Here is a 26,633-nt window from a genome sequence, read left to right as displayed (position 1 = left end):
GCAACTTATCAGTACCGTCCATATTGGAACCCACAAGCACTGTCAGTCGAGATTTTGGTTGTTTCGCACCGTGATGAGATTGTCCAATAAAACCGATGGAATTATCCGGCAAAAGCAGCCAAAAGAGGCCCGTCTCGTCCGCGTTATAAATATCCTTTGGCTCATAATTCTTGAGTATTTCTCGCAGTTTTCCGCTTTTCCATTCTTCAACAACCTCTGTATCCACTCCGCCCGACTCCCCGGCTTTAGTAATCCGCCCAAGTCCATATCGTTTTTTGAACCTGTCGATCCACGCTGGTGCAAGTTCAGCCGATTCCGGTGAAAACTGTTGGCGAAATTTGTTAGCTTGCATTAGCATCATTCCACAGTCAATTCTGATTTCAGGCCTCGATGATTTTTGACGGAACCACAAAATCAGTGCTTTGTCGACATCTGGATGATCATTTACCCTCTGCCTTTTAGCGGTCGGAGCTCTAAAATCTGTCGCACACATATCTTTTATCTTCTTCTGGCTTTTCAGAATGTCGCTCAAAGTTTGAGGGCTCATTCCAAACTTCGCCGCGATGTCTTTTTGCTTCATGTGCTGATTCTTTTCTTGGAATTCAATGATAGCGAGCTTTTCTTCATACGTTCTAGTCTTGAGACTCCTGCCTTTGGTTTTAGAACTTGAGGCCATCGCCACACCGTAGACCGCACAGACCGCAAGGAAGTCCAAAGAAATTCACACAAATTCAATTTGAATGCTAGCACTACTGTAATAAGAAACAATGGGATTATGATTACGAGGCTTTGTTCTATGACCGCGTGCTGTGATTGAGAGTGCTATCATTCAACACTGAGGAGGAGTTTGATGAATAGCCTCTGCCAATCACGGAACGCCACGTCACATCAAGAAATCTTCCCGGAAAATCTGGGAGGGGTGAAAATCTTCCCGGAAAATCTGTGAGGAGTGAAAATCTTCCCGGAAAATTCCATCGCTTACTGCCACTGGAGGCTGAAATTTAGAGCATTTGGGAGATGTCCTAGGCGACCTGATACCGATCCGACTTATCAGAGGCGAAAACCATTAAAAAGGGTCAATTGTACGGAAAAATCCATCCGACTTAGGCGAGGATCCGACTTATAAAATCCGACTTATGCGAGGTGTAATACTACAGAAAAGCCTAGAGAACAAACGTTCCACGCAATTTGTCCGACTTATCCGAGAATCCGACTTATGCGAGTCCGACTTATCCGAGGTTTACTGTAGGTCATTTTGGCCCATGAAATGAATGGTTAGAAAAAAAAAAACTAAGTTGTGAGTCACTAACATTATATATTTTATTATGCTCCTGGACAACAGAAATCAAAAGGGTTAGGCACTCTTGAAATTTAAATTGTCTGGTCCTATTATGCCCAATCATTATATTTAGAAACGATATATAATCCTACTGCAACTAATAATGGTCGTTGATCTTTCATGCTATTGTTGAATATGTCAAAATTCAGAAACACATCAGATTAAGCAACTGGTGCACATTTAAAAGAGTTACAGACATGTAATTCATAAGAAGTCTGGAAAAGCCAAATGTATAAACAGAAAAAACATGAACAGCAGCCTCTGGCAGGAGGTGAAATAACTGAACTTTGTGTGCTGCCTCTACATGTAAAATGTCAGCATATTCCATCTTTTTCAAACACATTCAAATACAGTGCTTTGGTGGTGGGGGTGGGGGTGTGGGGATTTCCATTATAATGGTTTTGGAAACAAACAACTGTTTTGTATCTAATGATTTGAGACACCAGTTATTATTGGATTGTGATGTTTTATTTTCCTCAATTAACACTACACATCTTTTTTAATGAATGAATATATCCCTTTGAGAAATTTTTTATCGTCAAAAAGAAGCGTAATGTATCCCCACTGATCTGATTACTAAATTCACTTTTTTGAAAAATCGATACTACTATGAAAGTTTGGTTTTACAGAACCAGTGACATGCAGTCACGGAAGCCAGGTAAGGCAGTGCCTAACCTGTCACCAAGCCTTGTATACTGCGTATAAGGAAGTAAACACATACTAATATTTTTTGAAAAATGTTAAGAAAGTGTCCTGTTTCTTCATAGAAACCCTATATTTTCCAAAAATTTGGAAAAAGCGTCAGTGAGCCACTAGAGAGAACCAAAGACCTGCATGCGGCTCCAGAGTATGTTTAGTTGGTCAAGGAGTCCAACTTTGTTGGAGATAGAAAGCATATTCCTTAGATGTTTTGTGCTTTTGTCGGTCCAGGGCGTTTTATTCATATGATGGCTTTTAGAAGAACTTGAAATTGAAAAATATTTGCGTGTATGAATGTAGGTTCCTCAAGCTGTTTTATGTATGATTACAAATGATACCGCACTGCATTGACGCACAGGCAGACACAGGTAGAACAGGGGCGTTGGCGACTGTTAAGCGATTCAGAATGCAGAATGCAATGCACGATGAAAAGTAAACCGTGATACAGCAAAAGATTACTCTATTCCTTTCTTGCTCTGCCAATCAAATAACAAATCACATGTATGTTATTTCATTTGTAAATTAGACTGTGCCTCACCAGACATGAACCTCACTGGACAAATTGCTTCTGAGTGAGTGTTGAGAATAAGAGTCATTGAATTACAACACAGCCTTATTACACGCTCGCCCATCACGACACATGTCAGGCTGATGCTAACATGAGTTGCTTGTCATCTCGAATTTACGTTATGGGAATCCATTGTTTTGTCAACAGACACACCTTTACCTGTGTGTATCCATACGCATGCAAATGTGCAGTGGTGTCTTGTGTGTGTGCATGCATGTAGCGGGCACGTTACAGGAGATAAGATGGGTTCCTCACACACAGCCATCTGGTGGTCCCCTGCACCCCGAAAGCCAGGTTAGTCTGCAGCAGCCTCAGCAGCAGGCAAGGAGAGCGGGAAAAGCAGCAAGAGTAGGAACAGGGGGAGGAGGAGGAGCGGGAGTAGTAAGCAGAGGAGGAGCTAGGGGAGGGAGACAATAGAGGGAAGGACGGGAGTGGAGCAGGAAGTGGTTGAGGAGGGGAGGAAGGGGATAATCATGGTAATCATGGAAATCTGACAGACTAGCATGGAGATGACAATCCATTTCAAATCACTGAGGAGTGTAATTGGTGGATAATGAGCCCAACCACTGGTTGATTAAGTAAAAAGGTTGTGATTGTATTTAGTCATTTATATATTTTTCCTTTATCAGATTTTCTGCATTGGATCATAAGGTGCACCTCTCTAAACAGATTTTGTACCTCTCTAAACGTATTTTGTGACATGTCTTCATATATAAGGCACATGGAACTAAACTTTGGCTAGAGTTGCACAAAAAAAGTATGCACATTCCTTGATCAATCACATTGTAAACACTGATCACAATTACATAACATTCGGTGCAACAGGAATCAAATCCAGATCGCAATTTGGAGTGTGCCGAATCCTATCCACTATATCACTAAGGATACAAACGAGACATGAAAATGCATTAAGCCTTATTTCATCATCACTGTGTTTTTAGTCATGGTACCAAATTGTAGAAGTTAATATTGGGCCGGCCTGCAAGTGTATTGAAAGACAATACACTGGCCAGATGTACTGCCGACTTGCAAAGTTTTTAAGATTAGAAAGACATAGTGGGAAGTAAATTGGTCATCTTGAACTGCATGGAGAGAAAGGCATAGTAGGAAATAATTTGGTGGTTCTTAACCAAATGAAGATGAAGAAAACCACATTGCGGAAAGTAATTTGGTCGTCTAAAAACATCTAAATAAACGCTTGGCGGAACATACAAAACGTTTGTCAGTTACAATGCTTCGTTTGAGCTGAGAAAAAGTGAAACAACATTCTCTCTTCTCAACATATCTGGTAACATGGCTAAAAATAGTTAAATGAGATAAGACCTAATGCCATTTCATGAGTCATCTGAAACCCTTGTGGTCTGGTTGATAGGTTCCGACACTCTTACGACTAGTATCCGTATTGGACTCCTGTTGCATCAATAGTGATGCAATTGTAAACAACTGTCTATATACCCCGTGGCCTGGTGGTTACGCTCTGGTGCCCTTACCTTAGCTGTCCGGTTCAATCCCCATTGCCACCATTGTTATGCAATGGTGGTCAGAAATAAAATGTAGCAATCAATCAACGATTGCAGAAATATGGTAAGGCATATAAGGCACACCTGATTATATTTTGGGTGTGCCTTATAGTCCTGAAAATATGGTATGTAATTTGCACAACTGTGATTTCTCATGGATAATATATTTTGTCTTTTTGCAATGTGAGATATTGATAGGTATAGCTACCCAAGAAACCACATGACAATGGGATACAACATGACCATCAACAAAAAACCTTGAAAAGTTAAATAGAGCTCTGGCAATCAACATGCATTGATATTAATTAACAGTGGGATGCATGAGCCAGGAACCAATGCATTTTTAAAGAACTTGAGTTTAGAAGTAGGATAGTAAGCCCAAGCTTGACTCAAATTGTGTGTTAGGTCCAGGCTAAAACATCAATCATTATGTTTGTGTCGGGCTGGGCCTCTTTCACTTCTTTTCTCTGCTTTTTTTTAATTGCGCACCCAGCATTGTCCTTTTTAGTCTCACTCTCCTTCTCTCTTGATGTTGCACACAAGACACTTAAGGACATACTGCTGCTGTAGTTAATAACCTAAGTTTTGGCCCGTCAAAATGACGGATGGCCTTAAAAGGTTTCTGTCAACTTTTAAAAAAAAAGGCTGTCAGTTATGGAGAATTGTTACTTCATATAACCACAGCAGATACATAAATATAAAATATGTAAATGTTTATACAGTCTTCTTTAACTTGGATTTCATTACAAAAAATTCATAAATCACCTGTTTCATAATGTTACACCGCTTTGCCTAAGAGTTAAGATCTTATCTCTACTTTGCTGCGCTTTCAGTCTTCCTGAAAGAATCTCGTACCTTGAAATATTGACTGAAAAGGCGTGTGGCGTGCTCATTGTTCCCTGTTTCTGTGGCTGTATGTTTAGTCCAGGCTGATGAAAGTTGACACTTTTTGGAAGGGGGAATATTTTGACTGCTAACTGTGCCAGTCCGTTAAAGAACAGCTCCAAAACCCTCCCGCTTGGGTCTTTAGCGCAAATGCTAAAGAATACTCGCAGTGGGAACTCACTTATTTTACTGATAAGCTTACAAAGTGATGTCATCACAGATAGAAATACCTGGAAGAGTATGACTTGTATTTACATTACCCCATTGTCTAGAATGGGTTTTGTAAATGGAATCTGACCTATTGGTTGACCACAATACGTTTAAACATATGGAAAAGGTGTCCAGCCATGCACACAACAAGACATGTCACAGTTCAATTATTTTATGGTCGTTATTCAAGAATGTAAAACCCTTCACACATTTTCTCTACAATTGGCAGGCTTCCCAGGAGCTGGACGAGTCAAAGGACCTGTAACTCAAGCCAAACTGTGCCAGGGATATTTGTTAGTCTGGACCTTTCTTGTGTATGCAGGTGGAACGAGACACAAGTCTGTCAATGAGGTCTGAGGTGCTGAACCCTTAACAATTTTCTGTTTAATCCCTCTTTTCCAGCTATGCTGACAGTCAGTTATTTGGTTTTAGTAAGATTGGACAGTGATACCCTTCGAGGAGGCATGGCAGAGCTGTGGTATGTATGTATCATGGCTCTACTTTTTGTAGCGGTTTTGGTCTTCAAACCTCACTGGACTGCTTTGCATGTAAAATAATTGAGATGGGAACTCAGTACAGTAAATAGTGGAAACACTGGATTACCCTCTCCATGACGGAATTGCAACCGAACCCAAGTGTGGCCATTTATCAGTCTAGCTCTCATCCTAAACAACAATCCTAATCAATGATACCTCTGCAGGGTATTTCTCTTAGAGAAAACTGAGAAGCTCAAAGTGGTAAGGATGGAGCTGATCCTCTTTGGAGCAAGGAGCCAGATGAGGTCAAGTCAAGTCATATTAATTTCTATTACCCTAAACACGATCTGTAAAAGGCTGTTTTCTAGGGATCTCCTACTGGATGAAGGCCCTAAGGAAAAACAAGGTAATATCTGTGAGGCCATGTCTTATTGCGGTACTGGGAATATCTCAGGATCCTCTCAGAACAGTTAATGCTTTGGCTGGGGATCATGATTTCCCTGCCTGTACTTGAGCCTTGTCTCACCACTAGTAAAAAAATGCAGCAAGCTTCCTTTGATTTTTTTGGATGGATGTAAATCTCTGTAAACAATTTGGGAAGTCCATAGATTAGACACAGATTTACACACTCTTCTTAACATTTACCCTCATTCTATAAGGAGGTGAAAAGGCTCATCGTCAGTATTGAAATTAAAAGATGCTATTTTTGTTTCTAATGTCACAAAAAAAAAGTAATTATAAAATGCAAATTGAAGTGTGCTATCAAGCATGTGGAAAACAAATAAATACCCAACACCCCATTTTCTGAATCACAACTAGTAAAAATATGCTGTATAAACAAATTGAAAAAGATAACTTATTTTTGGTCGCACTGATAACCAGAGCTGGATCAGAGATATCTTCCTGCTTTATAATATGAAGCCTGAGAAGAGCTGTCCATACTGACCCAGATATAGAGATGTAAACTTGCCTCACGCTGTCATTTTTCAAATTTTTTGCTAAAAAAACAAAACAAAACAAAAACAAAAAAACTGTAGTAGTTTGTTTTAAGAGGTCCATAACATCACCTGTAGATTTAACAGGAAGATATGCGGACAGTTGCACACCTCCACGTCAGAAGCGGTGCAGATCAAAAGCAAAACATGTTTTTTTTTTATTTTGTCTAGCAGTTAGCGGCAGGCCCTCTGTTGGGAGTGGAATCTCTTTGTCAAGTCGAGAAAAGTAAGAAAAAAAGCACTAGTTGATCCCCGCCTGAAGTACACTGATGGAAACCAAGCCCAAAGGCGACTTTCCTGATCTTTATGCAGGGAGGTCAAATCCAAGTCCAGGAAACTACCTACATGTGTTTATTTATTTGACCTGTATTCAACACATTTTACTCTATATGGTGCTTGTAACCTCTAACCATATTTGACTAAACTGCTGGTCCTGAGGAACACTGGTCCATCCATCCATCCATCCATCCATCCATCCATCCATCCATCCATCCATCCATCCATCCATCCAATATCTGCACTGTTTATCCTCAATAGGGTCACGGGGCACTGGTATTACCATAATATAAATTATTACAACAGATAGAACCTATATGGCCAAAAAAGGACTGTGACCAACAAAATGTTTCTAATGTACTCATGTAACTCTGCCCTAAAAATGTGAGACAGCAGTTCTGTCTGCCTTTCTGGTATTTTTGTGTTGTAATAAGTCTTGGCAGGACAACCTACACACAATTCTGGACAGTTTGGCTGATGTTCTATACAAAATGTGGTCACCAAACATAGTCTGACTTCCCTGCCAACCTTAAAAATGTAAGTGTCGTGTATCTCGATTGCTGCTACTATAAATGAAACGAATATTTCTCATCAGTTTGAAATTATAATTTATCAACGTGTCAGATAAAATGGATGTTGTCAGAACTAAAAAAAAAAATCGGAAGAGCAGAATGCGAAAATAATCTGCAGTCACTCAGAAATCGATTACTTGGCTGATGATTTTCACTAATGTGTTTTTGCATGGTTCTTAATGCCAACAGCTGAGATTTTCTAAATAGTCTGTTTTCCTGTTTGAACTTGACTAAAATGTTTTGATTTACATATCGTAATTGACTCTAGATGTATTCTTTGTAGTGGATTGTTTTCAGCATCTAACATGCTTTTATTTTAGTTATATCTGTTGCCTTATTTGATAAATTTGCTCTACTTTGTTGGCAAGAACTCAGCATACACTTCCCCATGGGCATCGCTACACCAAACAAGCGGGGAACACTGTGAAAAATATATATCTTGCGACTTATTTGGGAGTTTTGTTGTTGTAATACATGTTTTCGCTGCTGCTTAATGTTATTGCACTACTTTTTATTGCACTAAGGTTTTGATGCTCTATTCTTTCATTGTAATATGATCATTACTGAGGCCAGTCTCTAAGCACTACTTTGTAACTATTTTTACCTTATTATCCTGACAGTATTTTATTTTTCTCTCTAAAGTCTTTATTACACGTATACCATGGAGCGTCCTGTCTAATCTTGTTGCATACAATGTTTTACGACATCAATACAGATGAAAAAAAGTCAATTCAATTGAAGATGATCGCACACAGCTATAGCTATCTATTCAATAATCAAACATAATATCAGTTTGTAATGAACGGTGGGTTCAAGTAAATCTCAGAATATGTTTTCTATCGTTAACATCAACGCTGTGTTGTATTTCTTATTTATTTGGTTGTATATTCATTTTTTAAATTCCTTCTTATGAAACGTTTTAATGTCATGAAACCTTGGTTCTTATGATATAACACATGTTAAGGCCATCTAAAAATACTTGTGCCGAACAAATCATAAATAAAACAATAAGGAAACAAATTTGACTTATTGATGTGTAAACTACATTCCAAATTAGGTTTTTTGGTACACGACTTAAAAATAAATTATAGATCATCATTGTTTCTATTTTTGTAGTAAAATATACTTGTTCATCACCCCATACTTTATCATAGTGTATTTGCCCTTCAAGCTTTTCCACTTTAAATGACAACACTCGACAGTTTCCTGATCCCTTCACTTACATAACCTGAACACAAACCAACCAAACCATTTCATACTTTACATCGATGAGTACGTACTATCTATATTTAAATTTTTCTAAGGACCATGACTTTACTAACAAAAATCATGACTTACAAGTTTTACATTCACTGACCTTGAACTCTTACTCAGTCATATTTAGATGTTGGTCCGCAACAGAATAAAATGTAAATTCTATGAGATTATCCCTAAATCTTAGTCTTTTTTTTAATCACATGTTGAGGCAGACGGAGTGGTCCAGCCACCCCCCTATTGTTGTTAACAACTGTTAATACCTTTTATCCATTTTGGGAATGGAACATGTTTTTATTAATGATGGAGCTGGAGTCATAGGATGAGTGGATAGAAGAAGGGAGGAACATGATGAGTGTGAGATTTGACATGGATCATGCAGCAAGAAATGCTCAGTGCATGTTTCTGTTTTAGCTAATTGAGTGTGACTGCCAGCACTTGAACACCAATGTTGATATTTTCGATATTTCTACACACCCAAATACAAATTTGTTTGGAACATTGTGCAAAATGTAAATGGAACACGATGATTTGAAATTATATCTCACAGAACAGGACAAGAGCATCATATTCGACTTAATACATTCTTTTTAAATGTTTTCAAATACTCAAATGTTGTGATAACGTTACAGTTTGAATAGTATACCTCGGTTGATTGATATTTAAACAATCATACACTGCTTAGTCACACATTATTGGCCAATAGTGTTGCTGTTCTTTGGGTCTCCACACCCTTTAGGGAGAATCTGCTTTTAAGGGTTTTTGTACAGTCCTGTCCTGTTCTCCTTTGAAACCCATTGGTTTTGTTTCTCCTTATTTTGAGTGTCGCGTAACCCAAAAATATATCATATTGTTTTTAGTTAAATGCATCCAATAGATTTCACATTAATTTGGGGTGGGATTATAAACCTAACAAGTTGGGAATATTTATGAATAATGTCATATGATTTACTTTTATAATAAAAGAGCCTTTATATACAAGTAAGTAGCAGACACAACAGTGCGTGCAAAAAGTGCCATAGTTAAAAACGACTGACATATATTTCTAAAGATATTACCAGTTATATCATTAAAAGGTCCAACGAATCAGGAACATTTTCTGCACATACGACAGACTTGTGAATGGCAATACCAAAAAATACCACTGCATATCACTGACCTTTGTGACGCTGCATCAAAAAAACATTTGTGGGTAAAGGATATTACTACATTCACAAATGTGAGTGGAAATGCCATGATGCGGCAAAATCCACCCAGAAACTACCTCAGCTTTTTCTTTCTTCTCGTGTCAAATGGACTAAAACATAGTTGAAACTGTATTGAGGTCTGATGAGTCCACCTTTCAAATCTATTTTGAAAATTCTAAATGCTGTGTCCTTTGGGTCAATAACACAAAGACACGTTAAAGGCTAATGTTTGGGATCCTATAGGGCAGGGGTCGGGAACCTATGGCTCGCGAGCCATATATGGCTCTTTCTATAAATATGTATGGCTCAGAGACAAATTTGATTGCATGCAAAATATCTTCATCTTGTTCGAAACTTGCGTTGTTCATCCTATTCAGGTACACGCAAATCCAATCCAAGGCTAAGAAACCGATGTTACTTCGCAGTATATATAGGGCACGTTTTTCACTACAATTTACAGTCAAGGTGTCACACAAAAAAGGGGGGAAAAAACTCGTTTTGGCTGTACAACGCTAAAGAATCCTTTATATAAAAGTTCACTATATAATCTGTGTTCAGTGTTCAGATACCTTATGATGAATCCACAGAACACACTGTAAATACGCCAAATACACCGGAAGAGAACTTGGTCTTTTGATTGGGTGAGTGGGAGGGATGGGTGGAGCCATGCAAAAACCGCAAGCACTCCCTCCCATCTCTCGCCCTACGCCATCTGCGCCAAAAGTGAGCTCATCAGGCTCCCTATTTGCAGAATGTTGTGACGTTTTTACACAATAACTGCTTGCATCTGGTTTTGAAACTAATATGTATGAAAAAAAAGGGTCAAAAGGAGTTTAACCGATCTTGAGTAATTGCAAGAAAGAGACAAGTTTAAAGTGGTATGTTTGTTGATTTTGGGACAGGGGCTCTGGCATTATTCTCTTTTCATATTTTTTATCAAATCATCAAAAATAAATGTGCTGAAGACTAAGCTTTTGTCTGGGGTGCGGGTTTAGCAATTTTGTAAATTTGTCTCATAATATATAGTGTGGCTCTTTCCCAAAATAAAATTAATATTTTTTGCTTTTATGGCTCTTTGAGTCAAAAAGGTTCCCGACCCCTGCTATAGGGTTATGTTGCTACTTGTGGCAAAGGCAACTTGCACATTAGTGAAGAACCATTTAATGCTGAAAGGACCTCAAATGTTTTAGGAGGACTAAATCTCTTTTCCTCTTCTTTTTTTTTAAAAAATTCAAGCCACATTCTGCATGGTTTGCAACATAATGTCTCTGTAGTAAGAAGCTTTTTTTGAGTATAAGACTGTGTGGTCAGTAGTCTAACCCTGCCTTCCACTGAAAATAGGATATGCATTGTGAAGCACAGAGTATGACACAGGGGTGATCAGGGGTGGGCAAACATTTGAAGTCGTTGACTGCATAGGGTTAAAATAATTGGCAGAAGGGCCAGCCCAGAAGGGAAAAACAAAACAAAAAACTATTTTTTTCTACTTACCGATAGACTCAAATCTGACACCTCAGCAATACATGAGGACAAAAGATAATGTAGATCCATGCAATTGTTGTCATTTGAATTTATGAATAAATAAATAATTTGTTTAGAATTGTATTTACTTCTTCAAATTTGTTTTGAAACACTCAGAGTAAAAGCAAAATAATGTATTAGGTCCCTATTTAAGCACGACATTTTACTGTCAGGAAGACACAAAAGAACACTAGGGACTAAAATGTCAACAGAAGAACAACAATTTTTATCATTTTTCACGGTTTTTTTTGGTGAGCCAGATTAAAAAGTCTGACCGGACATTGGGTCATTTTGGGGGAATGGTTTGTCATATTTTTCATGTTTTCTCGTCATTTTTCTCTTTTTTAGATTTTGTTTTTTTCAGTGTTTCGTAAATTTGTTTTTGTGTGTTGTCTATGTCTTTCGGTATTTTTTTTGGGTCAGATTGTTCTTTAGTTTTCTTTCAGTTGTATATCGCCTAATTTTTCTTTTTTTTGACATTTTATTGTCGTCTATTTGTCATTTTTTTGGTCGTCTTTTTGTCATTTTTTGTCGTTTGCGGTCTTCTTTTGGGTCAATTATGGCGTTGTTTTTTGGGGCTACTTTTAGCCATTTTTTGGTCGTTTAGGGCTCAAGTCATTTTATTTGTCCATACCTTATAATAAAAAAACTCTACAAGGGCTGCAAAGAGCACCTTTTCAGTTTCCCCACTTCTACCCTTGATTGTTGACCTACTATTGTTGATCATTTGGCAATAATTCTTTTTATTATGCTTCAAAAATGAGTTTTTAAAACATTTTTGAATGTACAGAAATCATTTAAACTAATATTGCATTGATAATGATTAAAAAATGAATATAATCATTGTATTGATATTATAAACATTTTGCCTAATGTTCCAACTACTGGATTTCATTTGGGGTTTTCAAATTTATTAAAATATTTCAATTGTTGTGGCAGTTTTGGATTTAAAAAAAGGGTTTCCTGAGTGTATCTTGAGGTCATTTGAGATGGTGGTTTAAGTCTAGCTTGGATCCATGGTGACAGCAGAATTCCTCACGTTTCTTATCTTGTTGTCGCCATTGGGCCTAAGTGAATAAATGCAAAGAAACCAACCCTTATCTTCCTGCATATGGTATGATAATGTGGAAAATGGTTATGTGTTATGAATTTTGCAAATAATTCAAATTAGCATTATTCTCATTTATAACCTATAGATACTAAAGCTTATTCAAGGCACAATTGGTAAGAATTTTCTTAAAAAAAAAAGAAAAAGGTTTCCTACCTTTTCAATTTGAGCACTTTGTTTGGACTTGTAGAGAAACTCTCCCATTGCAACAAACACAGACAGGACAAGTCCAGCGGCCAAAACGATGAAGATTCCCCCGATGTTCTGCACCCCGAGGGCACTGGCCTCCTTGCTTTCCTCTTCAGGGCAACCGTTTCCTCGCCACCATTTCTCTTTCATCATGTGCAGCTTGCCTTCTTCCTGGAGCTGCAGAATGGCGATCGTGATCTTATCTCTGTTTGGGGAGCCTAGAGAACAAGAACACAATTTCAGACAAAATCATAGCAATAATATACTAGTGTCAGGATTCTACACACAGGTTCCTGTTTCTCTGTAGGTTCCATGCTATCTATCACTCTCACTCTCTCTTTCTCTCCCCCCTCTGGTCAATGTTCCTCCTAACAGCTGTAGTCCTTTATTTTAATTTCCGTCCTATCACAACTCTCCTTTGTCACTATTTAAACACTCCTTTGGTCTGTACATTGTCTTCCAGGCCAAGTCCTAAGCACTTCTGGCAGTGACTTGTTATTCCAGTTTACGGAACCCTTTTCTACCTTCCATGATCACGAATACCCCCTGACGAACTTTCGTCTTTGCTTTTTGAATTTCTGTGTTTCCCATATAATTTTGTAAGACCTTGGTGAGTGGACAGTCAAGGGGGTCAAGGGTTATGCTTCCCAGGAATAACTTTTTTTCACATTTTAAATTCATATGCATGCATTGCCACATTTCTAGAGCAAAATCAAAAATACAGATCTTTGAAAAATGAAAATAGGTACAGTGTTCCTGCACTGCGCTTCCACGCTAACCTTCATTGATTCTTGACAATTAGCTTTTCCAAACCTGAAGGCTAGCCAGAGATGCTAACTCACTTCACATTTTGCCTCAATCATGGTTTGTAATATCTTCAAGAATTAATGCTAAGCTTAATTTCTCAGAATGATAACACAATTCATTATCCAGAAAGGAAATAATGGCTCATATCCCTGATGAATCCTTGTCTTATGAAATTCCACTAGAGGATCTAAATGTATTTCCTTCAAGCTGGAAAATATGTCTTATTATCTGACTTCGATATAACCTTAGGGTGGCTGTGTCTCCTGCAGGCTTAGGTAGATCAAAGACTTAAGTGTTCTGCGCGTAGGATATACATATGCAACGAGTATCATGAGATATTCAAGCCATATGTGGCCAATTTATTTTAAATAGAGAAGGACAAAAGCTTGAGGGGGCCTGAATTCAGGAAACGGCTGAATTTCCACTTCACTTGTCCAGAATGAAATGCTAAAAACAGCATGTCTCACCAGAAACTCTTTAATCATTGCAAATTAGGCTTGAAGTTTTGTTACCTGAGTTCAGCATTGATTGGTGTATTCTGTTTTTAATATTGGAGACCTGCAAAGGTGATTGCATAGGATGCCAATTTGTTATTTTTTGTAAAGTCCTCTCCTGTTCTCCTACCAGGTTACAAATTCATGATGTCTTCTCTTCTTATTTTGAGTGTCTACTGAACGATAAACTTATCATTGATTGATTAAATTGATCGTTGCAAGGAAGGTTTTTTGCTCTTTCAATACCAGTGCCATCTATAGCCATCAATGGCGATTGACAAGTTAATGTAGGGGACACAGCAATATAATATGGGTGGTCGTGGTTTTCTTTTATTCCAGGTTGAAAATGATGAAAATAATAAAAGGACTGTTTCAAATATAGTCCAAATGATAACCCAAACTCCCCAAGAATAGAAAAAGGAAGAGTTTACTCCAGCACATTTAATAATTTCACATACTTGCATGCTCATCAAAATGAATTAAAATGATGATTTCAACCAGAAGCTGGCGTTAACAAGTAGAATATTTTGAAATTACAAAGACTGTATCTTAAGACATTAAAAGCCAATTTTCCAATATCTCCAGTATCAAATATTCAATTTGAATCATGTATTTGGTAGTGCCACAAATATATCTGCGATTTACATTATTTGATTATTAAGACACATTTTTAGATCTTGAATAAATTGCAAATATATTTGTTTTTAAGAAACATTTATCGTAATGCAGGAAGTACTTCCCATTGAAATCTACCACTGAGAAAAGCAACCTTAATTTTTTGCATGGTCCATAATGTCCATCATTGACTGAAAATCCTTGCGTTAATACACATTTCATAGCGCCCTGTTTAGGTGTGGCACGCATCTGTTTGCTTGGGTGCGTTCCGTAGGGGGCGATGACGCTTCATAGGACAATGCCTTACATAAAAATACCAGCTGCTGTTAATCACGAGGGAAACAGAAATGTGACAGCAAAACGAAGCCACCAGAGAGCAGAGTCAGTGTCATTTTTAAGCAAACTTATTGACAATCCTGGCAACATTTTCCAGCATTTACACGCGCTTCCCTAAAGCACTACTTGAAAACACGACATTAGAATTCAAGCATCCGTATGAACCCTGATCATCACAACCAATGGATTATTAAAATATGTATCTTCTAATTTTTGACACTAAACAAAATTAATCATTTCACATTATAAAGCTGAATGTGTATGTCATCACTTAAATGTTCTCTGCTTGAAATATTTCATTGTTATTCACAAAATCAAATAGCTTATAATGGTGTGCAATTTTCTCGAAACAGAATACCGTGTTTTCCTTCGCAACAGTGGCCTGCATCTCCTGTCGTTTCAAGATCTAAACATACTGTAGGTCCACCTTCCTTTCTCTGACAGATGATCAAAGCCATTTGCGCATTGCAATGCCCAATTAAGTAATACTGGAGGAGCATCGTGGGTGGTAGAAACACATTGCCAGGCTCTTTCTTGCGAGGCAGTGTAGCATACAATTTATGTGAGTTTTGCTAGAAAGTATTTCGGACAGGCATTACAAAGATCTAACAAGACTTCAAACCACTTCAATTTAATTGCCCTCGAGTGTATATGCACTAAGTGTGCTCTTAGTTTTCTGCAGCCAGAGGACTTTTTGTGTGAATGCTTTTCTATAAAAATGCAATGTTTTTGGCAGTGATGATGAGACCAGTTACCCCAGATTTGCTTCTAAAACCTGCAGTACAGCCCCAAAATTCAGCACTCAATGTGAGATCTTAATTGTGTTGTTCAATGTGAGAAGCCTCATCAAATGTGAGTTCATTCCACTTGGGCCAGTGCACATCTACAATGTGGCATATTGTAGCCACAATGTTTGGAAAAAAATGACACATGCTATAAGGTACAGGGAAGAATAGCAACTACTGAGACAAAGTAACCAAAACATAACATTTCGGTTCTCGCTTTTTTGCCTAGCCTTTCAAACGTTATTTGGGGGTACCCGTAGCAGCATGATGGCGGACAATATGTCAGCTCATCCATCTATCCATTATCTGCACTGCTTATCCACAGTAGGGTCACAGGGGTGCTGGATCCCATCCCAGGTACCTTCAGGCAGTGGGCAGAGGACACCCTGAACTGGTTGGCAGCCAGTCGCAGGGCACACAGAGACATACGACCACTCGCTCATTCACACCTAGGGACAATTAGGACCGGACAGTTAATCTGACGAGCATGTTTTTGGGAGGAAACCAGAGTGTCTGGAGGAAACCCACGCAAGCACGGGGAGAAAATGCAAACTGCACAGGAAGACTGGTAGTTAGATAGGATCCCATGACCCCAGAACTAAGCTGCAGATGCGCTAACCACTCAGCCTTGGACATACTATACTAGTTTTTGAAATGTATTAAATAAGGTGCGTTTTGTACCTGCATCACAATCTAAGTCCAAAATATGTTGAAGGAATTGTTAGAAGTGTAAAGAAAATATACACACATTTATTATCTTTTCCCAAATGTTTAATTTTTAAATTGTCTTACTTCGCACCGAAAGAAGAAACTCTCCTATGTCATTTGTACTATTGTCATAATAACAATAAAGGACATTCATTTAGAACAAAATCTGTCATTTGTATTAATCCAGCACATAAAATTTAGCTGAGGCAAATTTGTTACACGCCGCTTACGTGTCCATTATATGAAGTTCAAACCCGAAAGCATAATCATAAATATAAAGTCAGTTTAGGAATAGACTATTGAATAATTCGAATTAAAGCATCTTTATGCCACCATTATTCACATAACACATAACGGGAGCAAAACGAAACTTTAATGTACTTTAGTTATTATTTTCAACATACTCACGATATTTTTTTCTTTTCACCCACAATTAAGGTGTTCAACTTATACATCCAAAGTTAACAGCAGTGAAAGTTATCAACAATGTTTGACTTCTCTTTACGTATTACCGCTGTCATTGTCAGGTCGCTGAAGTTTCCTTTAATACTTGAGGAACGAAAACAAGTGAATGCAATTTGGTCCATTACCGTGGTAACCACCAATGGAAACACAGAAATACATATCTGAAATATAGGGCTCATATTTTATGGAGAGGAGCTCTAATTTGCATTTCATTTCAGTGCAGTAGTAAATATGTGCTCATCTTTGCATTCGCCCTCTTGAGTGGTCACATGATCTGGAAACATGTGACTTAAACAAATTGCAGAAGAGCTTAAAATGGCTTTAGGTGGGGGGGGGGCACGATTCCGAAGCGACGCCAAATCACCCACGTGGTTGGTGCCAAGTGTGTGCCAGGCTTTAAAGATTAGTTAGTTTTATGAATGTTTGAACCTCTGTTTTATAATCTGTAATGGCTTGGACAAAAACAAAATTGAGTTTTGAGCTTAAATTTGAGCGGCCTTTATCGGGTGCGCTCAGTAGTCCTGAATTTACAGTAACATCGTTATCTACTTGATTTGCAGCCTGTTAGCAAAAGATACCATACATCCCGATTGTGACATCAAACATGATTTGCAATAATGGCTTTGTAAGTTATTGTATTTTTCACTAAAATTTCAGCCTTGGAGTTTGGCAAGACAACCTAATTTTGCTTTAACCAATGGCAGCCGTCCAACCTTGAGAGTGTGCCGGGTCTGTCGGATCTAAACAAATACAAAGGTTCAGCTGCAACATGATGGACATGTGCAACGTGTCACACATTCACAACCTACTTGCCAGACCGAAAACCTTCGCTCCTTCGCACTTCGGTTATCGCTGGTTCACTGTTTCCTGGATTTTTAATTGATTTGTCTTTATTGTCATTGATAGCAACATGCATTGTGATCTAGAGCAGACAGCAGACAGCAAATGTTATCACAGGGGCAGGTTAGGGGAAGCTCTGAGTGTTGGATTAGCATGACTGTGTGCGCGACTGTGTTCGGCTGGTGCATGCTGTCAGGGACAGGCACACAAGTCAATACATTCACCAGAACAAACTGGGAGGCAAAGTGACAGATAAGCAGCTCGTGACATTAAAAAGAAATTCATCAATTAAATTGGACACTAAGGAAAGTCAAAGAAGCGCAGGAGAGAAAGAAATAGTGAGGCTGCGGGGCCAGCCTTTTGCTATGCAAACCTAAAAACTCTCTTTAGGTTCCCATACAGGGCCTGTATCTCACCAACGCCAGGTCCATTACCCATGAAACGGATGACCTGGAGCTCCAAGTCATGGGAAGCCGCTACATTCGAGACGGTTGTAATTTAATCATTGTAGTAAACCTGCATTTATTCAGGGATACCCAATGCTAGCATGCAGCTAGCCAAACGCTCTCTAAATCGTTTTCTTATTCTGGTAATGTTGTTGTACTTTTATATATTGGAAATAAAAACCCTTCATTGAAATGCAATTTGGCGTTCTTTTTTTTTTATTTGTAGATCTATAGTTATTGTGTTACTGTTGTATACCCTCAATCGGTACAGATTTCATCTCAAGGTAAGTTTGACCCTTGGGGGCTATTATGAAGGAGCGACGCTACTTCACAGATTTTCACTTTTTGCGGGTGTTTTGGTCCCAAAACAACTGCGATAACCGAGAGATTACTGTTCTTGCGTTCTTACAGATGGCGATAGAACCCACATGTGCACAAGCAAAACCATCCAATGATTTATGAACCCTCCTCCTGCACTGTTTTTTCTTCTCTAAATGCAACATCCTATCATGCATTAGCATAAAGATGAAATGGTAATAAATGTATGAGGTAAACACACTTTTAGAAAGTCAATATCACACAGCTGGGAGGTAAACGTGTATCCATTAGACAGCTGAGGGGAATGGCAGCTGTGACTCTACCAAGATCCAAAGTACTAATGCAGTTTGACACCAACACTGAAGTCAATGAAATGTATACTAAATGGACAGGCTATATGGGAATACAGTCTGCACATAGTAAAGGCTACTAAAAGGGTAGGATTAGCAATTTAAATACCTTGTTCTCTCTGCGAGTGAACGAGCCACCAGGGAGTATGGATGCCATCACCTTTCCTTTCTACAGCAAGCAAGCTGGCATGTATATAGACTGTTTTGCAGCCTTTATTCACTGCTCGCCGTGCACTCACATTTTTTTCCAATGATACACACTTGGCAGCAGTGCTTTAGCAACAATACGTGTTTCCAGCCTTTTTCGAGCCAAGGCACATTTGTTTTCATTACTTTAAATGCTTAGAAATTAATTCCCAGCACCAGTTTCATGTTTTGAAAATTTTAGATTATTATACTTCCCAAATTTAGAGCATAAAGTTGAGATCATCATTTGTGGTCACTCTGCCTCTGGAGCGTATGAGAGTTTATGAATTTTTATTTTGTTAATATTTCACTGGAATTTTGAAATTTACCATAATTTTATTAAATGTTTTTGAGATGAAGTGTTTGAGGAGTATGATAGGAGTGACAAGATTGGATTGATTGAGAAATTAAATTGTGAGAGACAGAACTGGAGTAGTAGTGGAACTGAGCAAGCGTGTGGATAAGAGAGTAATCGGTTGGTTTGGACACATGGAGAGGATGGATGAGGAGCGAATGTCAAAGAGGATCTACAGAGCAGGAGTAAATGGAAGGAGACCAAGAGGAAGGCTGCGATTGAGGTGGATGTATGGTTTTATGAGTGCACTGCAGGAAAGAGGTCTAAATATAGTGGAAGCTAAGGCTCTTGTTGGTGATAGGAACAAGTGGAGAGGTGTTGTAAAAGGATAGTGGGAGGTCTAGACGTGTTTTAAGGATTGGCAGGGCACCTGTATGATGCGGCAGGGGTAAACCAGTGAAAGTTGTTGGGTCCTGCTGTTGAACAGAAGAATGTGTAGTGTCACCCTGACCCGAGTGACATGGGCGCTTTCTTGTGTCCCGTTTAATCTGGAGGAACTTAAGTATGACCAACTTGGGTGCCGAGGTGCTTAACTTGTTTGGGTGTTTGTGGATTTGGGTTGGCAATGGTCCAAAAAATGTTGTGTTTGTTTTTTTGCCACTTTCCTCCTTTTTATTTTCTTTATTTTCGTATGTGTTGTCTTGCTGTTGGTCATTCCTCTCGATGGATATGACCAGGGCAGATAGATAGATAGATAATTGAGGTAAGCTATTATTGCTAAAATTGATTCACGTACAACTCGCTTACAGGATTTGGGACCTTCAGGAGGGACAGTGAGCAGTGAAGGCGTCATAGTCATACGTTAGTCCAATTTGCGGTTTATGTGTTTATGTTTATGTTGACATTTTATTGCATTTTTTTTGCTTTTGTTTTAATCTCACGCTTGATATGGTTGCAGAGAGCCAGTGAAAACACCAGAGTTGTATAACGCACCAGTTTGTTGTCTGTGTAGCCTCCTATAAAAATGCTCTGTTTATTGAAAGCCCAAAACACAATGCAGGAGAAAGTACATTTCATCACAAATACTTTCGTTCAGTCCTATATTACATACATGTCCGAACAGGGTAACTCACAACAATCAAATTTTTATTGTTCTGCCGTCATGATTCTGTCACTGCGGTCATAGGTCTTTGATTATCCTGTCACCAGTGAAGGACATTTTGTGCTTTATGGAGGCACGTGTTGTTTCCTGTGGCAAAGTCTTGGAACAATTGGTGGACTTTTATAAAAATCAAGGTTTTCTCACTGCCAACTCATACATAGATGCCAATATTTGAAAAAAAAAAGTCTGATCCTTACTCACTTCGAGTGTCGTGGATTATTCACTATTTTTTGTAAGGCTAAAATCTCAATTTCGTGTCCACCAATTGGTCGAGCAATTGGCAGTAGACCTGATCCACTCAAAGAAAGAATAACACAATCCATTTGTGATAAGCATGTATCTAAAAGCAGCCAAAAAACCTCGGAGTTGGCAGGACTTTAATTGGTGTTAATTTTATTCCGTTTTTAATATTGGACACCTGCAAAGGAGATTCAGGATTTAGGATGCCAGTTTGTTATTTTGACCATTGGTCAGCCTGGAAAGGGGATTACCTTATGTGTGGTCTCTTTTCAAGGTTTCTCCATTTTCCTCATGTTTAGGTTTTTGAGTTTTTCTTGCCCTCATGTAGGTTTTAGATCAGGGGATGGCATAATGATAGTTTTTTGACACAAAACTCCATAATAGAACATTTGTTTTTTTACTTTTTTGAAAGAGCCACACCGTACAATTTTAAGACCAAATTCAGCAAAACCGCCAAACGTCAGACAATTTGTTACAATTTATTAAATAAAGATAGTGCCAGTGTCCCATATCAACACATTTACCACTTAAAAGTTGCTGCCCTCCCACAGTTACTAAAATTATAAAGATCCTTTTTTTTTGTACGTAATGGTTTCAAAAAAAGGTGACGGAAATATGTCACAAAAAGTGCAAACAAAAAGTTTAGGAATGTTCAGCGCAGTGGGCGTGTGTGATAGAGAGAGGGTACTATTTTGCATAGCTCCTCCCACAGGTGCCGCACAACCACCGCACACCCAATCAAATTGTTCTGTGTGCTTGGCAAGCGTTAATGGGTAATTAATGTTTGTTGTGTAGGTTTTTATTATAAAGCGTCTCAACAGTGAACACACATTATTTAATGAGCTTCGAGATGTAGGATTCTTTAGCAATGTCTATTGGTGTGATACTTTGACTGTAAACTGTAGGTACAACTGTGCCCTTCATATACCGGACTGAATTATCTGTATGATTAGAGTAGCCCCAGCTACCAACCCTGCTGTTGAAATCCTAAATTTGGAACACTACGGAAAGATTTGCAAGAGTAGCATTTTTAGCAACGAGCCATATGTTCAATGAGTTTGTATTTTTGACTCGTTGGTCAGGACAAGGAAGCCCTGCTAGATATCACAATACAAAATGTTCTTAGCTGAGTGATGTGTCGTAGAGATTTTATGTGAAACACACGGAAGTGTTTTAGATTCCCTTTTAAGGCTTCATCTAATTGTGGCAGAGGAATTGTATTGTAGAAGCTATGAATCGTAGGATCTTGTTTTCCTAGAAAGACCATGTGGACCACACAAAGCAAAGTTCAAAACAGTCCACTATGAATGATACTTTTCTGTTTTTTGCAGACGGAGGGGTGTGTTATCTATCAATGGGAACGGTATGTGGTATCAATTACCAATCAAGATTTTTGTTTCATAAGGGTTTGAAAAAAAAAAGATAACAAAAATCCCTAATTTGTTGAAATGTTAAATAGTACGTGTGTAATAACGCAGATTTGCGTTCGCTTAGAATATGAATTGCCGGCTGCAACAATTTTAAAATTCACAAATGACTTCAGATAATGTATACAATCAATTAATGCAGTGTACGTACCAATCGGAGTCGCTACCCCATAGGCTTGTGAGTCGATAAGACCACCTATCTGGGTCAGGTTGCAGTTGCGTTGTATGGCAAATTCGATGCTCGTGGACTCCATTAGGAAAGCGTAGTCCGAGGTGAGTACTCGATGAATGCCTTCTTCAACGTTCTTCACCATAACAGAATGCCGCCTACTGCTCATGAATTCCCACATTTTATCATAGGTGGAGATCTTGGTTTTCTGTGAAACACAATTGAAGTGAGACATAAGTAGCCCAGAATACAGTGTAAAGATGCCTATTTGGTGTCTTGCCTGGGAATTCTTGTTCTTGTAACACTATTTACAGTGTTTTTGTGTAAGCTAATCATAAAATACTGTATCTTTGACGGACCATAATTATCCGTGTTTACCACACATTTTGTTTTTACCTCAAAAAGAACTCAAAGTTTGGTTGTGCATTATACACGAGGTTTTAGGATATTGTATTATCGTATTTGTGCAATGATTGATCAGTTGAATAATTTCATTAACCAGAATCGCAAATCGTTGTATGCAACAGGAATCTAATCCAGTTTGCAGCAGTGAGAGCACCAAATCCAAGCACTAGGCCACCAGTGATGCGGATAACCAATGAAAAGGGCTTTAGAATATATCTTAATATCACAATATTTTGCCAATATCAGGAACAGATGTTAAGAGAATGGAAAAAACAGAATATCTTCCTGAAATATATACATAATGGAGATTTAGCGAATCCCATCATCTCATCAGCTGCACCGCTTATCCTCAGTAGGGTCGCGGGGGTGCTGGAGCCCATCCCAGCTATCATCGGGCAGTGGGCAGGGGACACGCTGTACTGGTTGCCAGCCAATGATTTAGCGAATCTGTTCTGGTCAAAAACAGAGGACGAATTAGGTTACGGAGTACTGGTAAAAAATGTGAGTGCCAAACTGTTTTGCATTAGCATTTTAAAAAAGTCCTTTATCCATGTGTTTTAATTTTTAATCAATACTTAAATTAACCAAAACGAAACTCAGTTTTGCTTCTGTTGTATTCTGAAATAAAGTTGCTACTTGTATTCTTGTCCGTCACAATTACCCATTACCCTCACCTGTGCCCGCTCGTTTGGCGCCAGCAGCTGGTCGTTGCCTAATTGGCTCACCTCCTTTTTAAACTCAGTGCTCTCATTCACTCCTGGTCAGTCCGTAAACAAACCCTGCACTTGCCAGGCAAGCATTTTGACTCTGTCCCGCCCTGTCCGTTATATTGCTCGTATATCCTGTATTCGGTATTGATCCCGCCTGTTCCGTTTTGTCCGGTATCCTGCTCATGTATCCTGCATCCGGTATTGATCCTGTTAGTCCATCCTGTCCGGTATCCTGCTCGTCTGCCCCTGGCTTCCTGTTTTCCCGCGCCTAACTTCTTTGCCCCGCTTCTTCTGTCCAGCGATCGCCGAATTGCTGGCGTATGTGTTCCTGCGCATGACAGCCACACTCCCGTAAATAAAGCTTGGTGTGAAAGCGTTACGCGTTTGGGTCTACCGTCTGTTCGGTTTCTGACACTTGTCTGTGTCGTTGTAACGTGGCTGCAAGCGGAGGACTCCCAATCCTTATTATGATGTGTCCTTTATGTAGTGTTAAATACAGAAATAGAACCAGAAATGGAGGCTGTGCTTTTTAACACGACGTGCTATATTGTTACAACAAGGAAAGCAACTCAATGTTATATAATATATGATGAAGTTTTGGACTTAGTGTTTAGTTTCATCTTTCAAGACAACCTTGCTTTTTCCTAAGCGCTACAGTTCGTTTTTTGCACCATGAGAGAAAATACTCTAATACAGTAATGACAGACAATCATATGCCTTTTTGCCTGTTGTTTTGTGGCAATGCTGGGCTGGTGGTCATGTTTTGGCGCTCTCCCTTATCTGACCTGGGTTTGATTCCTCTTGCATACAATATTTTGCAATTTTGGTCGGTGATGTTTTTCGATGGACTGCACAAATATGGGTATATACCAGAAAACCTTGTGTAATATTGCACACAAATTAAAACTATGCTTTTCGAACTTTGTCTATAAATGTATAAGGCGCACTGGGTTTTTAAGTGCACTTTACAGTCCGAAAATCCCGATGATTTGTGTGGGCCTTCATGAACACAATCTTTCTAGAAATAAACAAACTGTATCCTTGAAGTACTGCACATCGACACCAGTCAGCGATAATGATTGATTGTTTTACTTTTCAACTTTTTTAATAGACGTCATCAAAGACAAAAAGCTATCAATGGCAAGGACCATCAGAAGGTAAGATACAGTAATCATCTTTACTGGAGATGCTTTACAAAATTTCATGAATGCTGTTCCGGTCATCATTTGTATTTGGAAGAGACACCAACTCGAGCATCGGCAGAGTGCTTCGAATTGTACACAGTCCTTCTCACAGAACCAATACAAGGGAACATTCCTTTCTTGAGGAGGTGATTGGAGGCAGTTTTGAAGGCATTTGAAACCTAATTAAGTCACATCTTCAAGGTCCCGCCCGCCATTATTGTGTGTAATGACTTTCTGTGGCTGGTCGATATTTTAGATCAACTGGGTGATTTGTGGAGTGCCTATCAGAATCTTTTGGAGTCACCCTTGACAAATCAGCCGATTGAGCATGCAAGCTTCTGACTGCTGATAAGAAGAAAGCGCTGGCGATGAATACATGGACCGACAGATAACTCTTATATTACTAACAGGGAGACAGCTGAGGAGCATCCCCACATGTGTAAGTACACCGGAACACGACAACAGATTGAGAATGGCATTGGAATGGCAAGAGATTAAAAGCTAGCTCTGAAAAAACAGCATATTGTGATTCGAGATTTTATTTAAATTCAGACCAATTCTATTGTCAAGTTTTGAGTGAAAACAATGTTATTTGTCTTTTATTAACCTTGAGAATAACAAAGCTAAGACAGTAGTTGTTCTTTGTTTGAATTGCAGCAACATGTTTTTTAAAAACAAACAAAAATGAGAAACTTTTAGGGGGGTTAACTGTTGGATCGACCCTTTGGTCTATCTCGGCATTAGTGGTTCTATCAAACCTAGCTGGCTAGGTAGAGGCGCACTAAGCCTCTGTTTGCTTGGTTGAATAAAAAGAAAAAAAGAGAAAAAAAACCCGAAAAATGTCTTGAACCGCAAAAATAAAAATCCTTATATAACCCTGTTGGGGAAGGAAACACACACTGTATCCATCTAAAGTCATTGGAAAGTGTTATTAATATTTTCCATTATCAAACAGGTTTTGAAAAGCAACAGGGAGTAACTAAGGAGCGCCACAAAATCTGCTGGTTTCTGACTGATTGATTAGTCTATCTTTCTTAGACGTTAAAAGGTGGTAAAGAAGACATAGTTTTTACAATACCGGGTTTTTTTTTCTGTTGTTGGGTAAACCAGTTGGAAATGTATACTAATGTTTGATACTTTGATATGCGAACCTATGAATTCCACTACAACGTTTAAATATGGTACAAAATCAACCTGTGATTTTGACAATTTTAACACGTTTCAAAAAACTGAATTCAAAGATCGTCATTGATATCGACATTGCGAAACATTGTATGCAACGAGATTAAACATGACACTCCGGGGTAAATAGCTAAAAAATGCCTTTAGAGAAAAATAGACTGTCAGGATAAGAAGGCAAAACATATTTACAATGCAGTGCTTAGAGACTGTTGTGTGACCTTGCTAGAAAATCCTCCACTATTGCAGATTCAAAACAATTTTGCAAAGAAGACTGGGCCAAAATTCCTCTACAGCATTTTGAAAGACTCATTATCAATTAATGCAAAGGTGGTCCAACTCCCTATTAGTGTCAAAGGCATTTTTATTTTCACATATGGCCAGGTAGGATTTTGTTTTTCTGTGCCTTAATAAATGGAATTAACATTTCAAAACTGCATGTTGTGTTTCCTTAGTTGTCTCTGTGTGATACTGAATTTGCTTTGATGATCCGAAATATTTGCGAGTGATAAATATGCAAAAATATCAGGATGGGGTCTTTTTGTAGTTTCGTGCGTTCGCTTACGGTGGTGATTGTAAAGTTGACTGTTTTTGGATGTGTATTTCTTAGATTTCTATGCTATGGAATATACCTGTTTTTATATTTAGGAATATAAAAACCATCATCACACACATACACATGGTCACGTTTCAAAGATCAGTCTAATTCCATT

At 38.5% G+C, this 26,633-nt stretch overlaps 1 protein-coding gene across 3 annotated transcripts in view; it reads right to left on the bottom strand.

Moving 5' to 3' along the window:
- The window catches only part of grik2 (glutamate receptor, ionotropic, kainate 2), a 282,326-nt gene that overhangs the window by 13,790 nt on the left and 241,903 nt on the right, over window positions 1–26,633 (bottom strand). For 2 of the 3 annotated variants that reach the window (XM_088326235.1, XM_088326236.1), the window contains 3 exons: window positions 22,425–22,650; window positions 12,767–13,017; window positions 12,542–12,569 (listed from right to left, as the gene is read on the bottom strand). In XM_088326235.1, coding sequence (XP_088182361.1) covers window positions 12,542–12,569; window positions 12,767–13,017; window positions 22,425–22,650 — 505 coding nt within the window. The remainder of the gene's footprint in view (window positions 1–12,541; window positions 12,570–12,766; window positions 13,018–22,424; window positions 22,651–26,633) is intronic. The other variant, XM_088326237.1, reaches the window with a different exon arrangement.

This window comes from Urocampus carinirostris, chromosome 2 (genome assembly GCF_059441175.1).
Source record: "Urocampus carinirostris isolate Australia breed hairy pipefish chromosome 2, RoL_Ucar_1.0, whole genome shotgun sequence".
In the NCBI taxonomy this organism is placed as follows: domain Eukaryota; kingdom Metazoa; phylum Chordata; class Actinopteri; order Syngnathiformes; family Syngnathidae; genus Urocampus; species Urocampus carinirostris.
Note: the sequence above shows the minus strand (reverse complement) of the source record. Positions and strands in the feature narration are given on the sequence as shown.